This window comes from Fusarium venenatum (assembly GCF_020744135.1).
Source record: "Fusarium venenatum strain MPI-CAGE-CH-0201 chromosome Unknown EDB82scaffold_4, whole genome shotgun sequence".
Classification (NCBI taxonomy): Eukaryota; Fungi; Ascomycota; class Sordariomycetes; order Hypocreales; family Nectriaceae; genus Fusarium; species Fusarium venenatum.
Genome location: NW_027072132.1, coordinates 4,217,391 through 4,234,577, shown reverse-complemented (window position 1 = coordinate 4,234,577; position 17,187 = coordinate 4,217,391). Strand labels below are relative to the sequence as shown.

At 47.8% G+C, this 17,187-nt stretch overlaps 6 protein-coding genes across 6 annotated transcripts; 2 read left to right on the top strand and 4 right to left on the bottom strand.

Annotated features, from left to right (window-relative positions):
* Positions 1-26: 26 nt before the first annotated feature.
* Positions 27-2,413, bottom strand: EDB82DRAFT_579838 (uncharacterized protein). The gene is made up of 4 exons (XM_025738443.2): positions 1,471-2,413; positions 1,066-1,413; positions 862-1,012; positions 27-822 (listed from the first exon to the last, which is right to left on the bottom strand). The coding sequence occupies exons 1-4, from the start codon at positions 2,193-2,195 to the stop codon at positions 316-318; spliced, it is 1,731 nt and encodes a 576-aa protein (XP_025593203.2). The 5' UTR covers positions 2,196-2,413; the 3' UTR covers positions 27-315.
* Positions 2,414-3,478: 1,065 nt separating this feature from the next.
* EDB82DRAFT_322732 (uncharacterized protein) lies at positions 3,479-5,711 on the top strand. Its single transcript, XM_025738441.2, has 2 exons — positions 3,479-4,484; positions 4,548-5,711. Exons 1-2 carry the CDS (start codon positions 3,867-3,869, stop codon positions 5,565-5,567), a joined length of 1,638 nt encoding a protein of 545 aa, XP_025593202.2. The 5' UTR covers positions 3,479-3,866; the 3' UTR covers positions 5,568-5,711.
* Positions 5,712-5,855: 144 nt separating this feature from the next.
* Positions 5,856-6,441, bottom strand: EDB82DRAFT_529933 (uncharacterized protein; the record flags this gene model as incomplete). The annotated part of the gene is made up of 2 exons (XM_025738440.1): positions 5,856-6,373; positions 6,426-6,441. 2 exons carry the CDS (start codon positions 6,439-6,441, stop codon positions 5,856-5,858), a joined length of 534 nt encoding a protein of 177 aa, XP_025593201.1.
* A 334-nt stretch (positions 6,442-6,775) lies between these two features.
* EDB82DRAFT_579835 (regulator of volume decrease after cellular swelling-domain-containing protein) lies at positions 6,776-8,133 on the top strand. Its single transcript, XM_025738439.2, has 2 exons — positions 6,776-7,111; positions 7,158-8,133. Exons 1-2 carry the CDS (start codon positions 6,834-6,836, stop codon positions 7,771-7,773), a joined length of 894 nt encoding a protein of 297 aa, XP_025593200.2. The 5' UTR covers positions 6,776-6,833; the 3' UTR covers positions 7,774-8,133.
* EDB82DRAFT_561993 (uncharacterized protein) lies at positions 7,964-10,782 on the bottom strand (the record flags this gene model as incomplete). The annotated part of the gene is made up of 1 exon (XM_025738438.2): positions 7,964-10,782. The coding sequence occupies one exon, from the start codon at positions 10,780-10,782 to the stop codon at positions 8,155-8,157; it is 2,628 nt and encodes an 875-aa protein (XP_025593199.1). The 3' UTR covers positions 7,964-8,154.
* Positions 10,783-11,551: 769 nt separating this feature from the next.
* On the bottom strand, positions 11,552-13,361 carry EDB82DRAFT_529930 (uncharacterized protein; the record flags this gene model as incomplete). The annotated part of the gene is made up of 4 exons (XM_025738437.2): positions 11,552-12,360; positions 12,411-12,910; positions 12,969-13,128; positions 13,199-13,361. The coding sequence occupies 4 exons, from the start codon at positions 13,359-13,361 to the stop codon at positions 11,552-11,554; spliced, it is 1,632 nt and encodes a 543-aa protein (XP_025593198.2).
* Positions 13,362-17,187: the final 3,826 nt, after the last annotated feature.

The following is a 17,187-nucleotide window of genomic DNA, read 5'->3' as shown; positions in this document are numbered from 1 at the left end:
CATCGTCAAACCCATTGCTACTGATCCTAGCAATACCGCGTGACTACGATGTGCTGGATCAGCTATAATCTACCTAAATTCTAACCTCACTACTAACCATAAAGCCCCTACATTACAGGTCGCTACAATGATCAAGCAAGCAGAACCGACCGCTTACATCCTTCCTGTGGCTATCCACTCGGCGAGCTTCGTCTGCATCCCTTTTCCTTGGGGCACCATAAGAATTTCTGGCTGCTGATAGCATAGGGCAGCCACCAAAACTTGACAGCAGGCATGTAACGACAGATATTTGCCCCTTGATCACTCTCATTCGCTCTAAACTTCGTTGCGTAGCCGAGATGCCCCTCGGGCTACAGGTCGACGGACTTCAGACCCTAGGTTTAGCATCAGGTTTCGTCCCTCGTTCTTCTGCTGCGGTTCAGGGTTGAATCGGACCCATCCTGCCCCTTTCTTGGACGTGGCCTCGACGAGGCAGACATTGCAACCCATGAGCTTCTGCACCCAGTACCAGAATTTATGGTCGTCGATTGCCTGTTGTCGGATATGGTGCCACCAGAGTTCGCGACTCTGCGTCTTGTCTACAGCTCTGACCTCTTCCCTTGTAGGCACCGCTTCAATCCAGAGAAAGTCTGGAGGGAATTTCCGTTCAGCCATGACCTGCGGATGGGGTGAGATGGTAAAGGTAGGGATACCATCTTTGCTGAACCTCCATTCTTGAATGAGCTGGCGTTCTCTTGCATCGGCGTATGCATCCATTTTCAATCGCCCAAAATCCCCAAGTCTCGTAGGTAGGCCCATCTTAGACTGCTCTTGGCCTTTAGCCTGATGAAAAGTCATGGGTGGGTTCTACTCTTCCTTGACCTTCTCAATCCTGACCGCGGGGATGGCGAAAGTGAGGACAGAAGTAGGTGCGGCTCCAAAATATTCCATCCTGTCGCCTTGGCTAGTTATGAGCGGTTTGGCGATCTTGAACCAAATCCACTTCTGCAGTGAAGGGGGATTTCCGAAAGGACTTTCATACGTACATCAGTTTCCTGGACTGACAAATCTGGAAAGGGAACTTACATGTTCGCCTCATACATAGTGATGCTGCCTTCCTCGGTATCAATCTTTGTGGGCTGGGAATACTTGCCGTTGGGTGAAATCCATAGACCATCATCAAGCTCCAGCTTGGTCAACTTGTTATGCTTGTGGTCGTGTCTGAATGAGAGCGAATCGATTTCAAGTGATTTGTATCCGAAACGACGACAAGCGGAATCAAGCCAAGACACCAGCCCTTCCCGCTGTTCAGCCCCAGAAGGCTCAACAATCATGGCCCGACCTGGGGTAAGCCTTGGAAACGAAAAGTCAGGTTTAAATGGGTTGAAGTTGGCGGTTTCAGCAATAACTTGAAGTCGCTGGCTAGCCGTTACCCTGAATTCATGTCAACAAGGGCAGTCCAGGCTTTGCAAGAAAGATTGACAAACTCACACATTAGGCATTCTGTCTTTCTTATGTTTCGTTCTCCCCTTTTTGGCGTCCTGTGATCCAGGAGCTTCAGATCCCTCGACCATCAGTCCGTGGTTAACCATTTCTGTTGGCTGAGCTGGCCCATTCCAATGGTGGTAGAGTTTCGAGTCCATATGACGCTGACGAGCCGTGGTTTTCATTATGCAAGCAACAGTCATTGAGTCGGCAGATAGTGGACAAGGAGTACGCTGAAAATTTGACTGGATCATACCATCGGTGGCATTTCCATATGCTATGTTGTTGGCAAAGCCCATGGCGATACCTTTGCGAAGCTTCTCACGAACAGAAAGTGTGTTGAGATGCTCTTCGGAGAGATCATAGTTAGTTTTCTTAGTACGATCGCCTTGTTTTGGACCTTTCGCGCTCTCTACATTCTCAAAGTTGTCAACAGGAGGATATGACAGTGCCAAAAGCGCTGAGGCTGCGGTAGAACGGATTGGCAAGTCGGATAGGAGAGTCTCAGATGTACAGAGGCCAGTATCCTTGATCTTAATCGATGAAACCTCGATTGGCTTGGATATAGGAGGCATGGTGAAGGTGCCGAGCTGATGGATAGCAGAAGGTTGAGTTTCTATCAGAGTTCCTCCAGGGGACTCGACGAGATATATGTCTCTGCTCTTCTTTGTGATTGCTAGATCTGGTTGAGGACTCATAGCATGCTTCACCCCTTTCTTTCGACGCGCCATATTGAACGAAATTGAATGCAGTTGCTATTGAATGTTCTTTGTTCTTTGAAACTGGTGCGCGCGCTGGTTTCTTCAATAGATGTGCATATGCTATATAAAGAATGTTTATGCAGAAGAACAATGGAGCGGAGACAGGGTTAATGGGGAGAATGTGTTAAGCACCCGAGCAGGCAGGTGAATGAATTAATGAATAGATCACACAATGGGAAATATCTTGCCTTTAGAATAGAGAAGGTGATGCTGCACTGTCACGCCGTTCAGGAAGCGCCGCAACATTATCCAGCAATAAATTTAATTGCTGACTCGATGATTTCATGAATCCAATATCAAGCGCCAGATAAGTGATTTGCCGTATGGACTTCTCCCTGTTGTTATTGTCATTTTCTCTCTTGGTTTTCGATCCTTTTGTTGTCAAACTTTTGGGTAAAACGCAGAAAGCAAATATCTTTTAGAAAAGAGGCAACGACGCAAATGAATAGGAACCATTACGCATGTTGATTTTATGTTAACAGAGTTTCTGCAGCCAAGTAGGTGCTGCGTTCTTCTTCAATTGGGGATTATGAAACCTCCAGATAGTTGACACGGGCGTAACTAATGTACATACTGATCACAATCACCAATCTTGTTTACAAATGCCAAATATGTAATCCTCATTGCCTATAATTAGTCCTCATTTCACGAAATGCCATGTTATCTATATAAAACGTCGGACTGAGCATAAATGTAGCCTTTTGTTTCTACTGACGTAGTATTAATGTTACCTTCGTGCAAAATATGTGAGGCTTCAGAAGATTCTCGCATGAGTTTCTTCTTGCCTGTTACCTACTAGGAGGTAAATAACAACCAAGAGTCCCCACAGCACGTAATACATGATGGGTTCATAACTTGGCATCAAATCTCCATCATCGGAGAAAATATCTTTTGTCTCTGTAGCAGCAAGTTCATAGAACTGTTAGAATTATTAACAATGTTCTTCAAACACAACGGCAAAAATATCCATACAAGGGTTGCTATAAGAAAACTGCTATTCTATTTACCTCGTGTATGTTGCACAAGATACTGAACCGGTAGAATGTTTATCAGAATCTTATCTGATGGAACTAGTATGAAGCATCATAGGGTCAGGGTCCTTAGGTCAACCGAGGAGAAAACACTGCCTCTGCAAGGACCAACATGACGTATAGTTTAAATCAATTCCACTTATAGTGCTCCTATACGCAACTCAAGAGTCTGTGGTCAGAGAAGAATGTATGGTGAAAGGTATTGTGAGTTGAAATAGGCACGGGTATAGTTGAGCTTCTCACGGTATTCACGCTTTATCCCACTCTGAGCATAGATCTGAACAAACTGAACAACTCTTCCCTCAGCATCATCAGTGAGGCATTTATGAATCAAACTTTCTTGGTGTACTTGGGTCTCTGGGTCTTAATGCTTGTCGATCACCATCTTTCTACGTCCAGAACAAGGTTAATACTACCATTATCCACAGCTTGTCCACTTTATACCGTATCCAGCAATAAACTTATGGGGTATTTTATCAATCACATCTAATCTCTTACAAGGCCCTCTGTTGATTCCGCCAAGCATGGGAACAATAAAAGGGCTCTGTTAGGTCCCGAAAATCTGGTTATCCCACTCCCTTCGTCTTTGTCTTCTTGGTCGATTCCTAAAATGAAGCTCACTGCATTGGTTGGTTCAGCTCTGCTGGGCTTTGCCTCGGCTGCCAGCAACACTGCTACTCGAAACATCAGCTATGATTACATAGTAGCTGGTGCTGGAGCTTCAGGCCTTGTCGTTGCTGAGAAACTCGCTGCTGCTGGCCGTAAAGTTCTTTTGGTTGAGAGGGGCGGTCCTTCGTACTACTCGACCGGCAACCGGGATGACTTGATGAAGTGGAACGAGACCGTCACCGCATACGACGTCCCCGGCATGGCTTACTACACTGACATTTCGCCAACCATTCAGTGGTGTACAGACATCGCTGCTTCGGCCGGCTGCTTGTTGGGAGGTTCCACCATGCTTAACGCTCTCATGTTTATCAAGCCCCGTGCTGCTGACTTTGAGGCATGGCCTAAGGGGTGGCAGTGGGAGGATGGTGTTTCCGAGGCCGCCAAGAGTGTTTTTGAGCGTATGCCTGGAAGCATTCTCCCCTCTGCTGATGGCAAGCGCTATGATGATGGTGCTTTTGAAGTCATGTCCAAGTTCCTCGAGAACAACGGCTGGGGTGAAGTCAATGCTCTCGACAATGTTGAGGCGAAGGACAAGATCTTCACGCATCCTCCTTGGTTGGTAAGTTTCGTCTGCATTTGTTGTCCCTTGGTTTTGTCCATGATTGAAGCTCACACTGTTTAGATCAACAACGGGCTCCGTGGTGGCCCCGTTCGGGATATTCTCCCTGATGCAGAGGCTCTCGACAACTTCAGCCTCCAGCTTCACGCCAAGGTTCTCCGTGTTGTTCGTAAGGGACCTATCATTACCGGTATCGAAGTCGAGCATGAGGATGGCTCTCGCGAGATCATTAAGCTGAGTAAGGGTGGTTCTGTCATCCTTTCTTCTGGCACACACTCTACACCACGCATTCTCTTCAACTCAGGCATTGGACCTAAGGACCAAATTCGTATTATCAAGTCCGGCTCTACCAAGATTGAGCTCCCACCTGCTTCTCAGTGGATCGATCTCCCCGTTGGTCAGCGTCTGAGAGATCATCCCATCGTTGTCGTGGATTTCCAAACCAAGGAGAAGCTCCAAGCTCTGTCTCGCACCGCTTTCACTGAACCAAACGATGAGACAGTCGAGCTGTTTGCTGAAGGAAGCGGGCTTCTCTCTCAATCCGCGCAACGTCTTAACTTTTGGAAGAGCGTTGAAGGTAGTGATGGCATCACTCGTTACGTCCAAGGCACCGTCAACGCCCCCGAAAATAACACAATTTCTGCCAAGGTTTACCTCACTCACGGCCTTACATCTCACGGTACCCTCGAGATCACCCCCGACGGCAAGACCAACATTACTCAGAAGCCGTTCCTCAACACCAAGGGTGATCGTGATGCTCTCAAGACTTTTATCGATGAACTTTTGAGCTACGCACGCAAGCCCAATAGCAACCTGAGCGTGCCGAGCAATGTTACTGCAGACTCCATCATGGAGGTTTCCTACAGCGGGAACCATCACCTTGGCTCGGCTCACATGGGAGCCAAGAACGACGGCAAGAGCGTCGTTGGACCGGATACCCGGGTCTGGGGAACCAAGAACCTTTTTGTTGTTGATGGAGCCATGCACCCTGAAGTCCCGACAGGGAATACTCAGGCCTCCATCATGGTTGCTGCTGCGCACGCTGCCAACAAGATCTTGGCCGTAACATCTGGAAAACACTGAGTGGGTTTTTCTCACGGTTCTGTGTGAAAGTATAAGGAGTCAGGCGTTTCTTGAATATAATATAGCTCCTCAAGAGAAGCAGTGATATTCTTCTATTACGCTGATATGACAACTCTTTTGCATTTGGCAATCCAAATGCCTGTAAGTGAAGTGCTCAGGTATTATTTGACCATATGATAAGGAAAAGGAAACAGTTCGCTGAAGCACAAGATATTCGGCAGCGACTGCCAAGATATGGATAGCCCGGTGCTTGTTAATCATGATTCGTAAATATCCACACTGAATGGCTCATTTCAGTTCCATTCCACCAAAGGCTCTGTCCAATTCTGCACCCTGATCCGAGGTCGCATTCCCGCCCTGGGCATTCTGGGCATCATGACTTTGGGGCACATTTCCAGTACCTTGTTGCTGCACAGGTGTACTTTTTTCAGGCTCAAGGATATGCATCTCGCTGTCTAGCCAGCCTGGTGCGACTCTCCTCTTCTCGGCGAGTTCGCGCGCCTTGATCCTCTCATCAAACTCTCTGAGTTCACGGTCCGCGTCTTCCTGCATCTTAGTCACATAAGCCGAGAGCGCACGGCACGAAGCGATGATGTCCTCAGGATGCGCTGCGTGACCTGAGCCGGAAACCACATATTTGGGTTTGACTTGGCCTGCGGGGTTGTCTGATGCGGCTTCCACACCTAGTGATGAGGGAGGAATGTTGGAAGGCATTGTCTTGTAGTTGTATGATAATGTTGTTGCTGTTGGAAGAGACACAAATGGTGATACTGTGAGGGGCACTTGTTCCAACAGGGGATGAGTTCCTGATTGCGTTATTAGCTGAATTCGTTGTGAGTTGTCTTGGGTTAGGTATACGCTTGTTGTCGTGCATAATTGCCGTCTGTATGTTTCTAATGGTACCGGTCTTATTTGGACACGACCACAGAGTCCCGATGAGAGCCGCGTTCTTTCAATGAGATTTTCCCAAGATTTCTTTGACAAAGTAAATGGAAAAGTCGGTATTAATGAGATAGATAGATGTAAGTCCAAGTCCAAGTCTAACTTGACGTGTGACGCGAGCCTACCACACCACTAAGTTAAGCCAATCAGTGGACTCAGTGGATTTTATGTAGATCTAGCTGTGGCGCGCGATAAGGTCTCTATCGATAAGCCCCGAGTCCGATAAAGCTCTCTCATCTCATAGTGGACATTTTCTTGCGCTGCCTGGTGAACCCCTCCAAACAACCCCAAGCTCTTTCTTATATACCAGGAATACGTCACAAAATGCTCCCCACGACAATTCGTACACCTCCTCAGACCGGCGATTATACGCCCCTCGATGAGTATCAGACTACAACACCAGAAAGTTTCATCGGTGGAACACCTGTTCTTCACTACCACTTCGAGGGCGCAAAGGCATGGATTCCCAAGTCGCAATGCGGTATTCTAGCTTTATTTCCTGCGGATTCTAGTGAGAAGCCAAGTGCCCCTGAAGGCGACAGCATCAACGGTGATGTCGAGGAGCTCGTAGAGCAGACTATAGATGTCTTTGTAAACTCTGAGTAAGTTAATTACATTCGTCACGACATCTTTCACTAACGTCACTAGGGCCTTGACTTTATTCAGCAACAAAGTTGGAGCTGGCGTCTCAATTCCTTACCCCTCGATATCTATTCACGCGATCAAGCAAATCGGCCCCGAATCAGACGCTGAGCGCACCCAAGCGGTATGGATGCAACTTGAGTTCTCCGATGGCGGCGCCGAGGACGACGATTTCAACACTGTAGATCTCACCATCATTCCTCCCAAATCCGACTTTGAGTCCAGCGCTGCCAAGCAACTGTACGAAACCATGGCCACCTGCTCCGACCTTCACCCTGACCCCAACGACGATGAGGACGACGAGGATGACTATGATCGCATTGTCTTCGAGGGCAGCGAGGAGCATCAGGCCATCGAGGGTTTCACGGGTGTTATGCGCGGTGCTAGCAATGGCGGACTACCGCCTCCTATGCCTGGCAGCGGCGGCTGGATCACAGCTGACAACTTGCATGAGTATTTTGATGAGAACGGTAACTGGATCGGTCAAGGCGCCGAGGACCAAGAAGAGGAGTTGGGCGAGGGTGCAGGAAGAGTGCGAGATCGCGATGAGGCTGAGGGAGCCGGTTCACCTGAGAACCAAGCAGCTGATGATCCTGAGAACAAGCGACCGCGGGTGGAGTAATAAAATACACATTTCACCAGAGTGTGGCAGGGCGTTTAGGTATAAAAGGACAAGAATAAATGCGTTATGAGTTACAGTACGACAGCCTCATTCTACCAAAGACGCATCTTCTGAAGAAACGATCACTATAAAACCACGGTCTCTTTTTATTATGATTACGTCCGAAGGGTATATATCCAACGAGTTTGTGGACTAAGCTAGGTACCTAATATCAACTAATCCAAGATATTCCATTCAAATCCAATCCAACCCCGAAAAAGCCCTTCATTTCAAATTCGGGAAACCAAATAAAAGCATTGACTTGCTGATGTTACGAGGCCTGAACCGATCCGACAAAAAAAAACCAAACAAAATAAAAAAGGGGGCAAAGGAGGCTGCCATCTACATGCGTAGGCATCGCCCCTTTGTCTCTCGCCCTGATGCATCAGGCGAGCTGTTAAGAAATCCATCTTTGTCGTACAATCCCACTGACTCAACGCTCTTGCGTTTGCTTTCCCGCTTATTGTCAGCGATCAGCTCACTCACAGTTCCAAGCTTGGATTTGCTTGACCCTCGGCTCAAATCCCGACTATCTCGTCCCATATTCACATTCACATTCTTGCGCGTCTCTCGAAGTCCACTCGACACAGGCGTCGGTTCCTGGTTCTCTTTTCCCTCTTCGATGTCATCTTCTCGAATCTCGACACCCAAGTTGGAACGAGCACTGCGGCTGGCCGGGAGTGGACGGATAGGCATGGGCGTCGCAACTGATCCTGAAGAGTTCTTGTTAGGACTTCCAAGGTTGAGATAGTTCTGGCGACCTGATGTGCTTCCCCTAGGTGTAGCGGGACTTGTGTGCCTTCTCGAGAAGCTACTTGTCAAGTTCAACATGGGCAGCGTTGGTGAGTCGGGTTCATTGGTGGATGACCCTAGCGATTGGCCGCTGTACGAACTAACCATGCTGTTCATCCTTCTGAGTTCCATTATGGAGTTGCCGAGTGATCCCATACTTGGTACATTTGACGGAGGGGGAAGAGTCGGCATGTCCTTATTTGAACGCGAGGTTGAGCGACGAAGTGGTGATCCTGTAGATATGGCGCTGGGATCATCCAAGGGTAACTCATCGCGGTATATAGTGTTCGCCGTCGAAGACATCTGTCGCAAATGCTGCGAGAATTCCTGTCTGGGCATCGGCGAGACCGGTTTGGGCATCATGATGTGATCAACCTGGGCAATGTGCCTCGGCGGTTCAGGGAGAGATCTTTTCGGGCCTGTGCCCATCAACAGCGACAGCATATCTTGTTCATCAAAGGGTGATGAGGTCATGGTCGATGGGCTCGGCACCGTTGCCACGTTGTGTCTGTTCTCCTGCAAGACTGGCCTTACACGCCCAGGGACTTCAGGCTTGGGGCTCTCACTCATTCTGTTACCAAAAGACAAAGTGCTGTCTCCCTCGGTGGTCACAGAAGGCGTGAGGATGCTGGTAAATGAGTTACTAGCTGGGAACGCCAGAGCTATGCCCTCTTGATCACGGGCGTGGAAGCTATCGCTGCGCTGGAATCGTTCCGGTGGTGGTTGTAGGTATGAGGAAATTGGAGGCCCGCCGACAGCTTGTGTGCTCACAAATGAAGGTCGAAGTTGTCCTTGTCCTTGTCCGCGACTCTGAGTATTGAATATGGTTTGTCCACCTGGGATTGAGATGCTCAGATTCCTGCCCCTTCTGTGCGACACCCGCGGTCCAAACAGTGACCCTCTACTGTCCGAGCTGAGCCCTCCTGGAGCTTTCCTCTCTATGAACGGGTCACGTTGATCCTTTTCTTCGGACTCGTTGGCGCTGTATAGTGTTGATAGGGAACTAGATACTTCACTCTCTTGTGATGCCCGTCTATCAGGACTGTCATCCTTCACAACTTCTTTCAAGGAATCATTGTTTGGAGCAAATGCGTTCTCTTGAGGTTCCCACTGACGCCCCCTCAAGCGGCTTGGACTCGAGAGTCCTCCTGGAAGAATGAGCTCTTGTACTGCCTCTGCTAATAAGCTGTTGGCGGCACTACCAATGGAGCTAACAGAAACCTGTCGACTCTGCGCATCCATTGGTATTGTGTGGATGGTAGCTCTTTTACTCGGACTTGGCGGCACTCGACAGATGCGTACTGTTCCAGTTGTGTTGGTGGAGTCGAGAGACGATGCAGTCCTGTGGCTATGAGGAGTCTTTGTAGGCGAGTTCTTGCGAGGTGTGCTTCTCAGTGATGAGATCTTTTGTGGTGACCGTTTTGTCGGTGAGCTCCGGGAGTTCTTGCTGGGTGATCGGCTCGCCCCATCTTTAAGTCGTAGTTCTGTGCTCCGAAGAATGTCTCGGAGATCGGTGTCCGTCACTGATGCTCTCACACGGGCTCTTGACGGAGCTCGCACTGGACTGATTTGTATGTATTCCTCCTGAAGAGGCAAATCTGGCGCTGTCTTGCTCGGCTTCAAGGTCTCGATGCTGTGTCTCTTCTGCACATGGATACCTTGTTCCATCTCCTGCGCTTCTTGTGCCTTTTCCAAATCATCATCTGTCATAAGAGTCGGAATGGTTGGTGCTCTTCCAAGCCATCCATCTCTGCTAAACAGACTATCCCTGCGACTTCTGCTAACTCTCGGTCCATGAAACTTGTCCTCCTCTATCCAACTACTCGATCGGCCTCGTTTGTTGTTTCCACCGAAGAAGGTAAAGCTGTTGTATGTCGGAAGAGGTGGTAGCACTGGCGGTAGTGAGAGGGACAGACGGCTAAGAGATCTCGAACCATTGTACTTTCGCTTGACGAGGCGTTTGCTGAAAATGGATCGCCGATGATCCTCAACATTCTCTGATACTTGATATACCGTAGTCACATCAGTTTGATTTCGAGCCTTGATACGCCAGGTAAGAAGGAATCCGATGGCAGCAAAAAGGAGAATTGCGCCGCCGATAGAAAAGGCGAGGATCCATCCCAGACCAAGTCCGCCTGCACCGCGCACTTCTCTGTGTAAGAGAGTTGAAGATTCCATGATTGTTTACACTGCCGTAGCTGAATATCAAAATATCTTCAGCTAACAGCAGTGTTCTGTAAAGTTTCGAGAGTGAAGAATTTTAATCCACAAGGCTTCAAGAGGACAAACAGCGTGAGATATGGCAAAGACCGAATGAAGGAGAGAAGACCCTTCATTCGGATTACGCCCACTTTCATCTTAATTAATGAGTTCATACTTGATAATTGTGCTGAGGTTATTTCAAGAGTCTCAGTTCAATATCGTAAGGAATGTGTTGCTGGGCGTTACCCATTCCAACCACTCCAAACCAAGAGACCAGCTTCACAGTTTTGATATATCAGCTTCAATTATCTGGCTTGAGGAAATATAAGAAACTCGCCATGATTCCCGTTTCAATTGGTTGTTCTTCGATAGATGGATACGAGTATCTCCTACTTGTATAGTTGATCCATACGTCGTCTTGGCTTGAAACCAACCTTCATCTTGTAACTGAGACTATGGGAAATGCGCAATCACTAGGGAGACTTGCTCTCCGGCACAGACGGTGTTACTCATTTATGGTCATTCGTCATTCCTTTATTTGTATCAGGTAGTTTCTCCTTAAGCTCACATGTGCCCAAAGTCTTGGGTGATCATCGTCCCCTTACGAAGTAAAAAACCCTTGCACCCAAATGCTCCTCTTCCAACAATGCATACCATGCGAACACCTGGAACCAGCCAGACAATAGAACGAAATATTTTTTTGGCATTTATCTTGTACAACTCCTTAATCTCCTACTCCAGATGACTAAAAATGAGGGCGTCTATGACCGTGCAGATGAGCACCACGACGTCTTCTTCTTGCCGGAGCCGCCGCTGGAGGAGCTGCCGCTGGGACCGGTCCTACTGAAGGTGTAGCAATGGCAGTTGATGTGACGGTGACAACAACTACCTCCTCTTGGAGGTCGGTCACATAGACCACTTCCTCTTCCCAGAGAATCTTGCTTACGAGGTTACCGTTGGTGATATACTGTGTGCTATAAAAGCTCTTGGTGTCCGTAACTGGCAGGAGCTCAGGCGCAGGAGTGGTCGTAGGAGCCTGAGCCTCAACAGATGTGGTAGCTTCGATTGCAACCACACCAACGTCTGCAACAGCCTCAATGGTGGGTATCGGTAGGAGGGCTGGTGCAGAGGGAATAGAGATCTTAGAGAATATGGGGGAAGGTTTCTCTGTGTTGACGGAGCTGGGTCCAGGAGCAGGGGCTTCATAAGCCGACGACACCTTGAAGATCTGACCTGGCAGAGGCGAAGCAGAGTTCTCTGGCCTTTCACCAGGAGCGTATGTCAGAGTGGGTGCAGGGTTGAGACCAGAAGGATCAGGCTTCGCGCCAGAAGAGTGTCCGTTGCTGCCAGGGAGTGCCTTTAGGGGGCCCTTGCAGTCTTCGTTTTCCAAAATGCTGGGGATCTTCATTTCACAGGTCTTGGCCTTCTCTTCACTGACAACGTTGAAGAGAGGGCAATCCTCAATCCTTCCAGTTTCACTGGTACAGGTATTGACAGCCTCCTGAAGGAAGTCTTCCTCCCAACCCATGACAAAATCTCCGTGGTATCCGTAACCTGTGAATGGGTCAGTATGGTACTACAGTGAAACATGGGCTTTTACACACCAGTAGTGTCGCCATTGGCAAAGACAAATCGGCCGTTTCGGTCGGTGAAAGCGGCGGTGTTCCAGATCACCTCATACATGAGGCTAGGTAGTCGAACAGGATAATCCTTAGGGCATGTGCCAGTCATGACAAGATCGGGGAATGCGACATGGTCCTTGTGGTTTTCACTGTCGACGGCATCGCCACCCTTCCAGCAAGACGGGAACATGAGCTCGAGACGGATTCCATCCTTGCAGTTCGCATCGAGGTAATTCTTGTCGGGCATGTAGTGGCGGTACAGAGTGCCTTCGGGGGTCTTGTCGTAGTTGAGGCAGTTGAAGCCAAGGGCACGCTCGGCTAAATCACTTTGCGAAGTCTGGCCAAGAGCCTGCCACGATGACTTCTCAGGATCCGGTTTGCTTGGATCGCCAAATGAGTATGTTCGTCGTTCGTTTGAGCCAGACAGCATTCTGAAGTCGGGTGGGAAAGCGGTGATATTGTCTCCAAAAAGGAGATAGTAACTTGATGGTGTCAGCTTCGACTGAGTACAACACGAAAACTTCCAGCGGGGCTACTTACGCAAGCATACCGCCTACTTGAGGAACAAGTTCGAACTTTCCAGTATCGGAATCTTCGAAGTATAGCGCAGGATGCCAGTAAGAAGACTTGTCCTGTGTCACTCGGCATGAAGTACAATCAGCATCAAGGAGCTGTTCAGTAGTAACAGTATCAGCGAATCCTATGCAGTTGTTAGATATGCCACGGTAATGTATTTAATTTCCTTGTGCTATCAAGGCAGTAAAACTCACCAGATGAACCATGAATTGAATGGACATGCTTCGAAACTGTGCCAGGGTCGATGATAGGATCGAGACGTGCAAGTCCAACACGGCCAGGGCACTCCATGCGCCAGAAGGCATGGGCGCTTCCGACGAGGCCCGCGGAAACTGTGACGAGAGATTTGAGCATCATGATGCTTTTGCCTATTCAGGCTTGTAATTTGGCCTTGGGAAGGCTTTAATTTAAAGGAGTGGACGATGCGACAAGGCGATCTATACGATGTTAGAATACAAATGCAACAATGATGCTAAAAGAATGTGATCGAATAAAGAGAAGTCGATGTATCGAGGGAAGGAATGTCCAAGGAAGGTGCCAGTGTTTGTGATTCACAAGCAGAAGGAGTAAGTGGGTGTTTGAGGCATCAGACGGAAGGAGAGGCTTATTCAGTAAGCCAGTTGGCAACGGGTACCTGCTGGACATGACGGTTGCCAACACATGAAATTGAGGAATTGTATTTCCGTAAACTCATCGTTTAAGAGAAGATTGAGTTGCAGAAAGATTTTTGTTCGCTTCAGAAACCCAAGTCTCAAGTTCAGATGGTGGTCATCGAGTTCCATCCAAGTGATGGCAGGGTACTATTGTGCAAGTGTAGGTGGGCAAGTACTATTAAACTCACCGTCGTAATAGTAGTAGACTTTCAATCAAGTCAAGGATTGAGTTTCTGTAACCCTTGAAACCTTTTCGATCGATAATTGATCCGAAAAAAGAAACGAAGAAGGGATCAGAGAGAAAATATTGAAACCAAAAGCTGCAATGGCTGGGTATGCCTTTATTGCTCGTTGACAGTCGCACACTCTGGCCAACCCCGCTAAGAATCTGAGACCCTTAGATTCCAACGCGTGGTTTAGATCTTCCAACGTCGAGCGTCACTGGCACGATTCCGGATTAAGCCACGGGTCTTTTTTAAATAAAAGGGGACCTTTTAGAAGTGAGGAAAAGGAAGAATGCCTTGTCCAATAGTGCCGCTTCCGGTTTACCGAACGCCCAACAACCGTACAGTCGGTCGATGTGTCTCAGCGTGTTAAGTGGTTGACGCTTTGGGAAGTTTCCTGACAGAAATTCAATTTAACTGAACCAGATTGAGTCTCGGTAGTGGCGATAAATGAGGTTGATAATTTAAATGAAAAGCCGTTTTCGATGCAACGCGGTTGGCAAGCCTCGTTGATAGAGTTCCAGAAACCGTTGGAGTCTATATCGACGATCAACGGTCGCAAGCCTCTCGGATCGTGAGGTTTCGGGTTATCGAGTTTGACGGCCTTTAGAATAGAAAACAGAATAGCAGGTTTGAATGATAGAATGAAAGAATGTCGAACGGGCGGGTTCGCAAGGAACGTTGTTGGTGGTTTTGTCAATAATGAGTGTAAGTACAGCAGAACTAGTACGTCGAAACAAGGTACGAATAGTTATAGAAGGCGAGAAAAATGAAGGTGAAGCAGAGCCAGCCCGAACTTCAGAAAAGAATGGATCAATCAGCAATAAAAGCAATCGAAAAGGAATGATGATGGACAGACGAGATGTGGAAAAGATGGAGAATAGGGAATGAACAGAAAGGGTCATCGGGATGTCCATGCCACTAGTAGATCGTGTTAGGCTCGCATTGACAGATGAAAAAGCAGAGACCAATCCTCGTACTGGCCTGGCCTACTGGGGCAGTTCATCTTGGCAGTCGAACGAGGTCCGGACCAATTACTCTCCAAGAGGGGAACGTTTTGCTATGTCGCAGCCAAAATTGCATCGGTTCCAAGGGTCAAGCTCCAACCCTCAGGGGTGTTAAAGTGGTGATACCGAGCCAGGAACCCATAATATTCCGAGCCCCATTGGATGACATGGGAGACTCCAGGCGCCTGTAGGGGCGACTAGTATGTTGCGAATACCTTGGCTGTGGGACAAGGAACGTGCTGTATGCAGGTACCAGGCACATGGCTTTTTGTCGAGGGAGTTGAGTTGAATAAAGATCTTCAATGTCATTCTGGATGATGCTGGCTTGTGGACTACCGAATCAACGTTCGTATGCGCCTCGCAAACGGCGCCAGAAGGTCTGGGCTTCCATCATTTCTCCTGTCAATCACTTTCGGAAACCCAGTTCTCCAGATTGGCATCTACAGATCTGCACTATTAGTTATGAAATTGGTTGACATGCAGTCAATCAATGATTGGATTCCTGCGCCTTTCATAGTCGCGCAGACTCCACCAGCCCGGCTTTGCATAACTCGACATGGTCCCAAATCTCCTTTGTATGGCATTCTACCACGCATTTCCCAACACTAAACAGAAGGCTAGGGATTGTTAGCTAGATAGATGGACATTCTCAATGTCTGTGCGGCTGGGCAATGACGCATTTTTCTTTGACCTGCCTTTCAAGGCCCCATGTCTGAGTGGCTGGTCTTTTCTGGTGTCTTGTGTTGAGCAAGGGTCGGGCCAAGCCTCCTTAGACACAACACAAAGGGAGAGACAAAGGGGCGCTGTTTGTTACCTTTTTCAAAGGGGTATTGAATGAAACCTCATGACTTTTCTTCACTAGCGGTCGACATGATCGTCAGGAACCGGCTGCACATATCCATCTTTCTGTTTCGTTAAAGTGTTTCCGGAAAGGTTTCAACTTGATTATCCCCAGACGTTTATTTACAACGCATAAACCGATTAATCATGAGATCCAATAATCCAGGGGTTGCTAAAAGCGGGATGCCTGAAACGGGTTTCACTTCGATTCTGATCCAATCAGAAATCGTTTGCCCCTCACTGTCACTTGAATCCCCCCTATCAAAGTTCAGTGGCGTTGATGTTTTTAGTGGCCGAGAGGCAATGACCTCACTTTAGGAGTTAACCAGTATAGGCACGTAAAAAGAAGAGGAAGCTCAACCCATGTATATATCAAACAGTTAAGAACCAAACACGGTTTCTCTTGTTCCAAAGCGATAATCTTGGCTTCTTCACTTCCGCATACAAAATGGGAGATTTCGATCATTGCTGTTGAAACCCTGAGAGTTCATATTTCTCCACGCTCCAGTGCAGATCCAACTCTCATTAATCTCCCTTGCCATGAACTAAGTGCTAACTGACGCAACCAATATCTATCTAACATTACGATGACGTTAGTAACGTTGTATCGAATTCTTTATCTTGTCTTCTCAAGTTAAGACTGAAGCTTGTCGCAATGGCCACGTTTCTCCCACAAACCGCACATGCGACAAAACTGAACGGCGGTCCGAACCTGATCTAGACGGGTCTCGGACCTTATTGTTTGCTTCTATATTAATTGCTGCTATAATACCGGTGACACTCCAATTTAAAAATTGAATCATGAGTACCCTACAGAGTATAGGCACAGCGTTTATATGTTTGAAGAGCACGCGATCCGTTTCATCACGAAACATTCAGACACACAATCAAAAGCCGATGCAGTTAGTGACAGGTCTTTTTCCAGTGATACACTTTTCTCAAAAACATAATAATGACCGATCTGTGTACAAGTCAAACGCCAGCTGCACGCTCACTCGTTTGATATTGGAGTGGAATAATCAGGATAGATGCAAACACGGAAGTCCACGTTGTTTTTTTCTGTGTCTTGGTGAAGAAATCTGTGCGCAGTTTCACATGAGTATAGGGTATGCTCACAGGCAGGATGTAAGTCAGGACATCACATCCTATTCAACGTGATCTAAGGACCTGACTTGCAACTACCATCAGTCAGAAGTAAAACAGAAATTTTAGTTGGTACGCTCATCTTTTCCGTGCTCTGAGAACGATACTATTGTTCTAAGCAGTCAGAAGAACGTAAATATGATGCAGGGTTAGAGAATTTGCCTATCAACTACTCTATGAAAGAACCAGAACCGAAATCACTAAGCCATGTTGCTAATATCGCTTTAGAGGAGTCGTTTAATCTTGTATATAAAAAGCTCAGAGGTGCCAGCAATAGCAATTTGAACTCATGGAGCTAACGTTAATGTCTTCGATC

Bases quoted from the DNA above. Each gene is read 5' to 3' on its own strand.
- EDB82DRAFT_322732 (XM_025738441.2), top strand. From the start codon at position 3,867: ATGAAGCTCACTGCATTGGTTGGTTCAGCTCTGCTGGGCTTTGCCTCG. The intron at 4,485-4,547 runs GTAAGTTTCGTC...CACACTGTTTAG, and splicing joins TCACGCATCCTCCTTGGTTG to ATCAACAACGGGCTCCGTGG.
- EDB82DRAFT_579838 (XM_025738443.2), bottom strand. From the start codon at position 2,195: ATGGCGCGTCGAAAGAAAGGGGTGAAGCATGCTATGAGTCCTCAACCA. The intron at 1,414-1,470 runs GTGAGTTTGTCA...ACATGAATTCAG, and splicing joins AAAGACAGAATGCCTAATGT to GGTAACGGCTAGCCAGCGAC. The intron at 1,013-1,065 runs GTAAGTTCCCTT...TACGTATGAAAG, and splicing joins ACTATGTATGAGGCGAACAT to TCCTTTCGGAAATCCCCCTT.
- EDB82DRAFT_579835 (XM_025738439.2), top strand. From the start codon at position 6,834: ATGCTCCCCACGACAATTCGTACACCTCCTCAGACCGGCGATTATACG. The intron at 7,112-7,157 runs GTAAGTTAATTA...TAACGTCACTAG, and splicing joins GATGTCTTTGTAAACTCTGA to GGCCTTGACTTTATTCAGCA.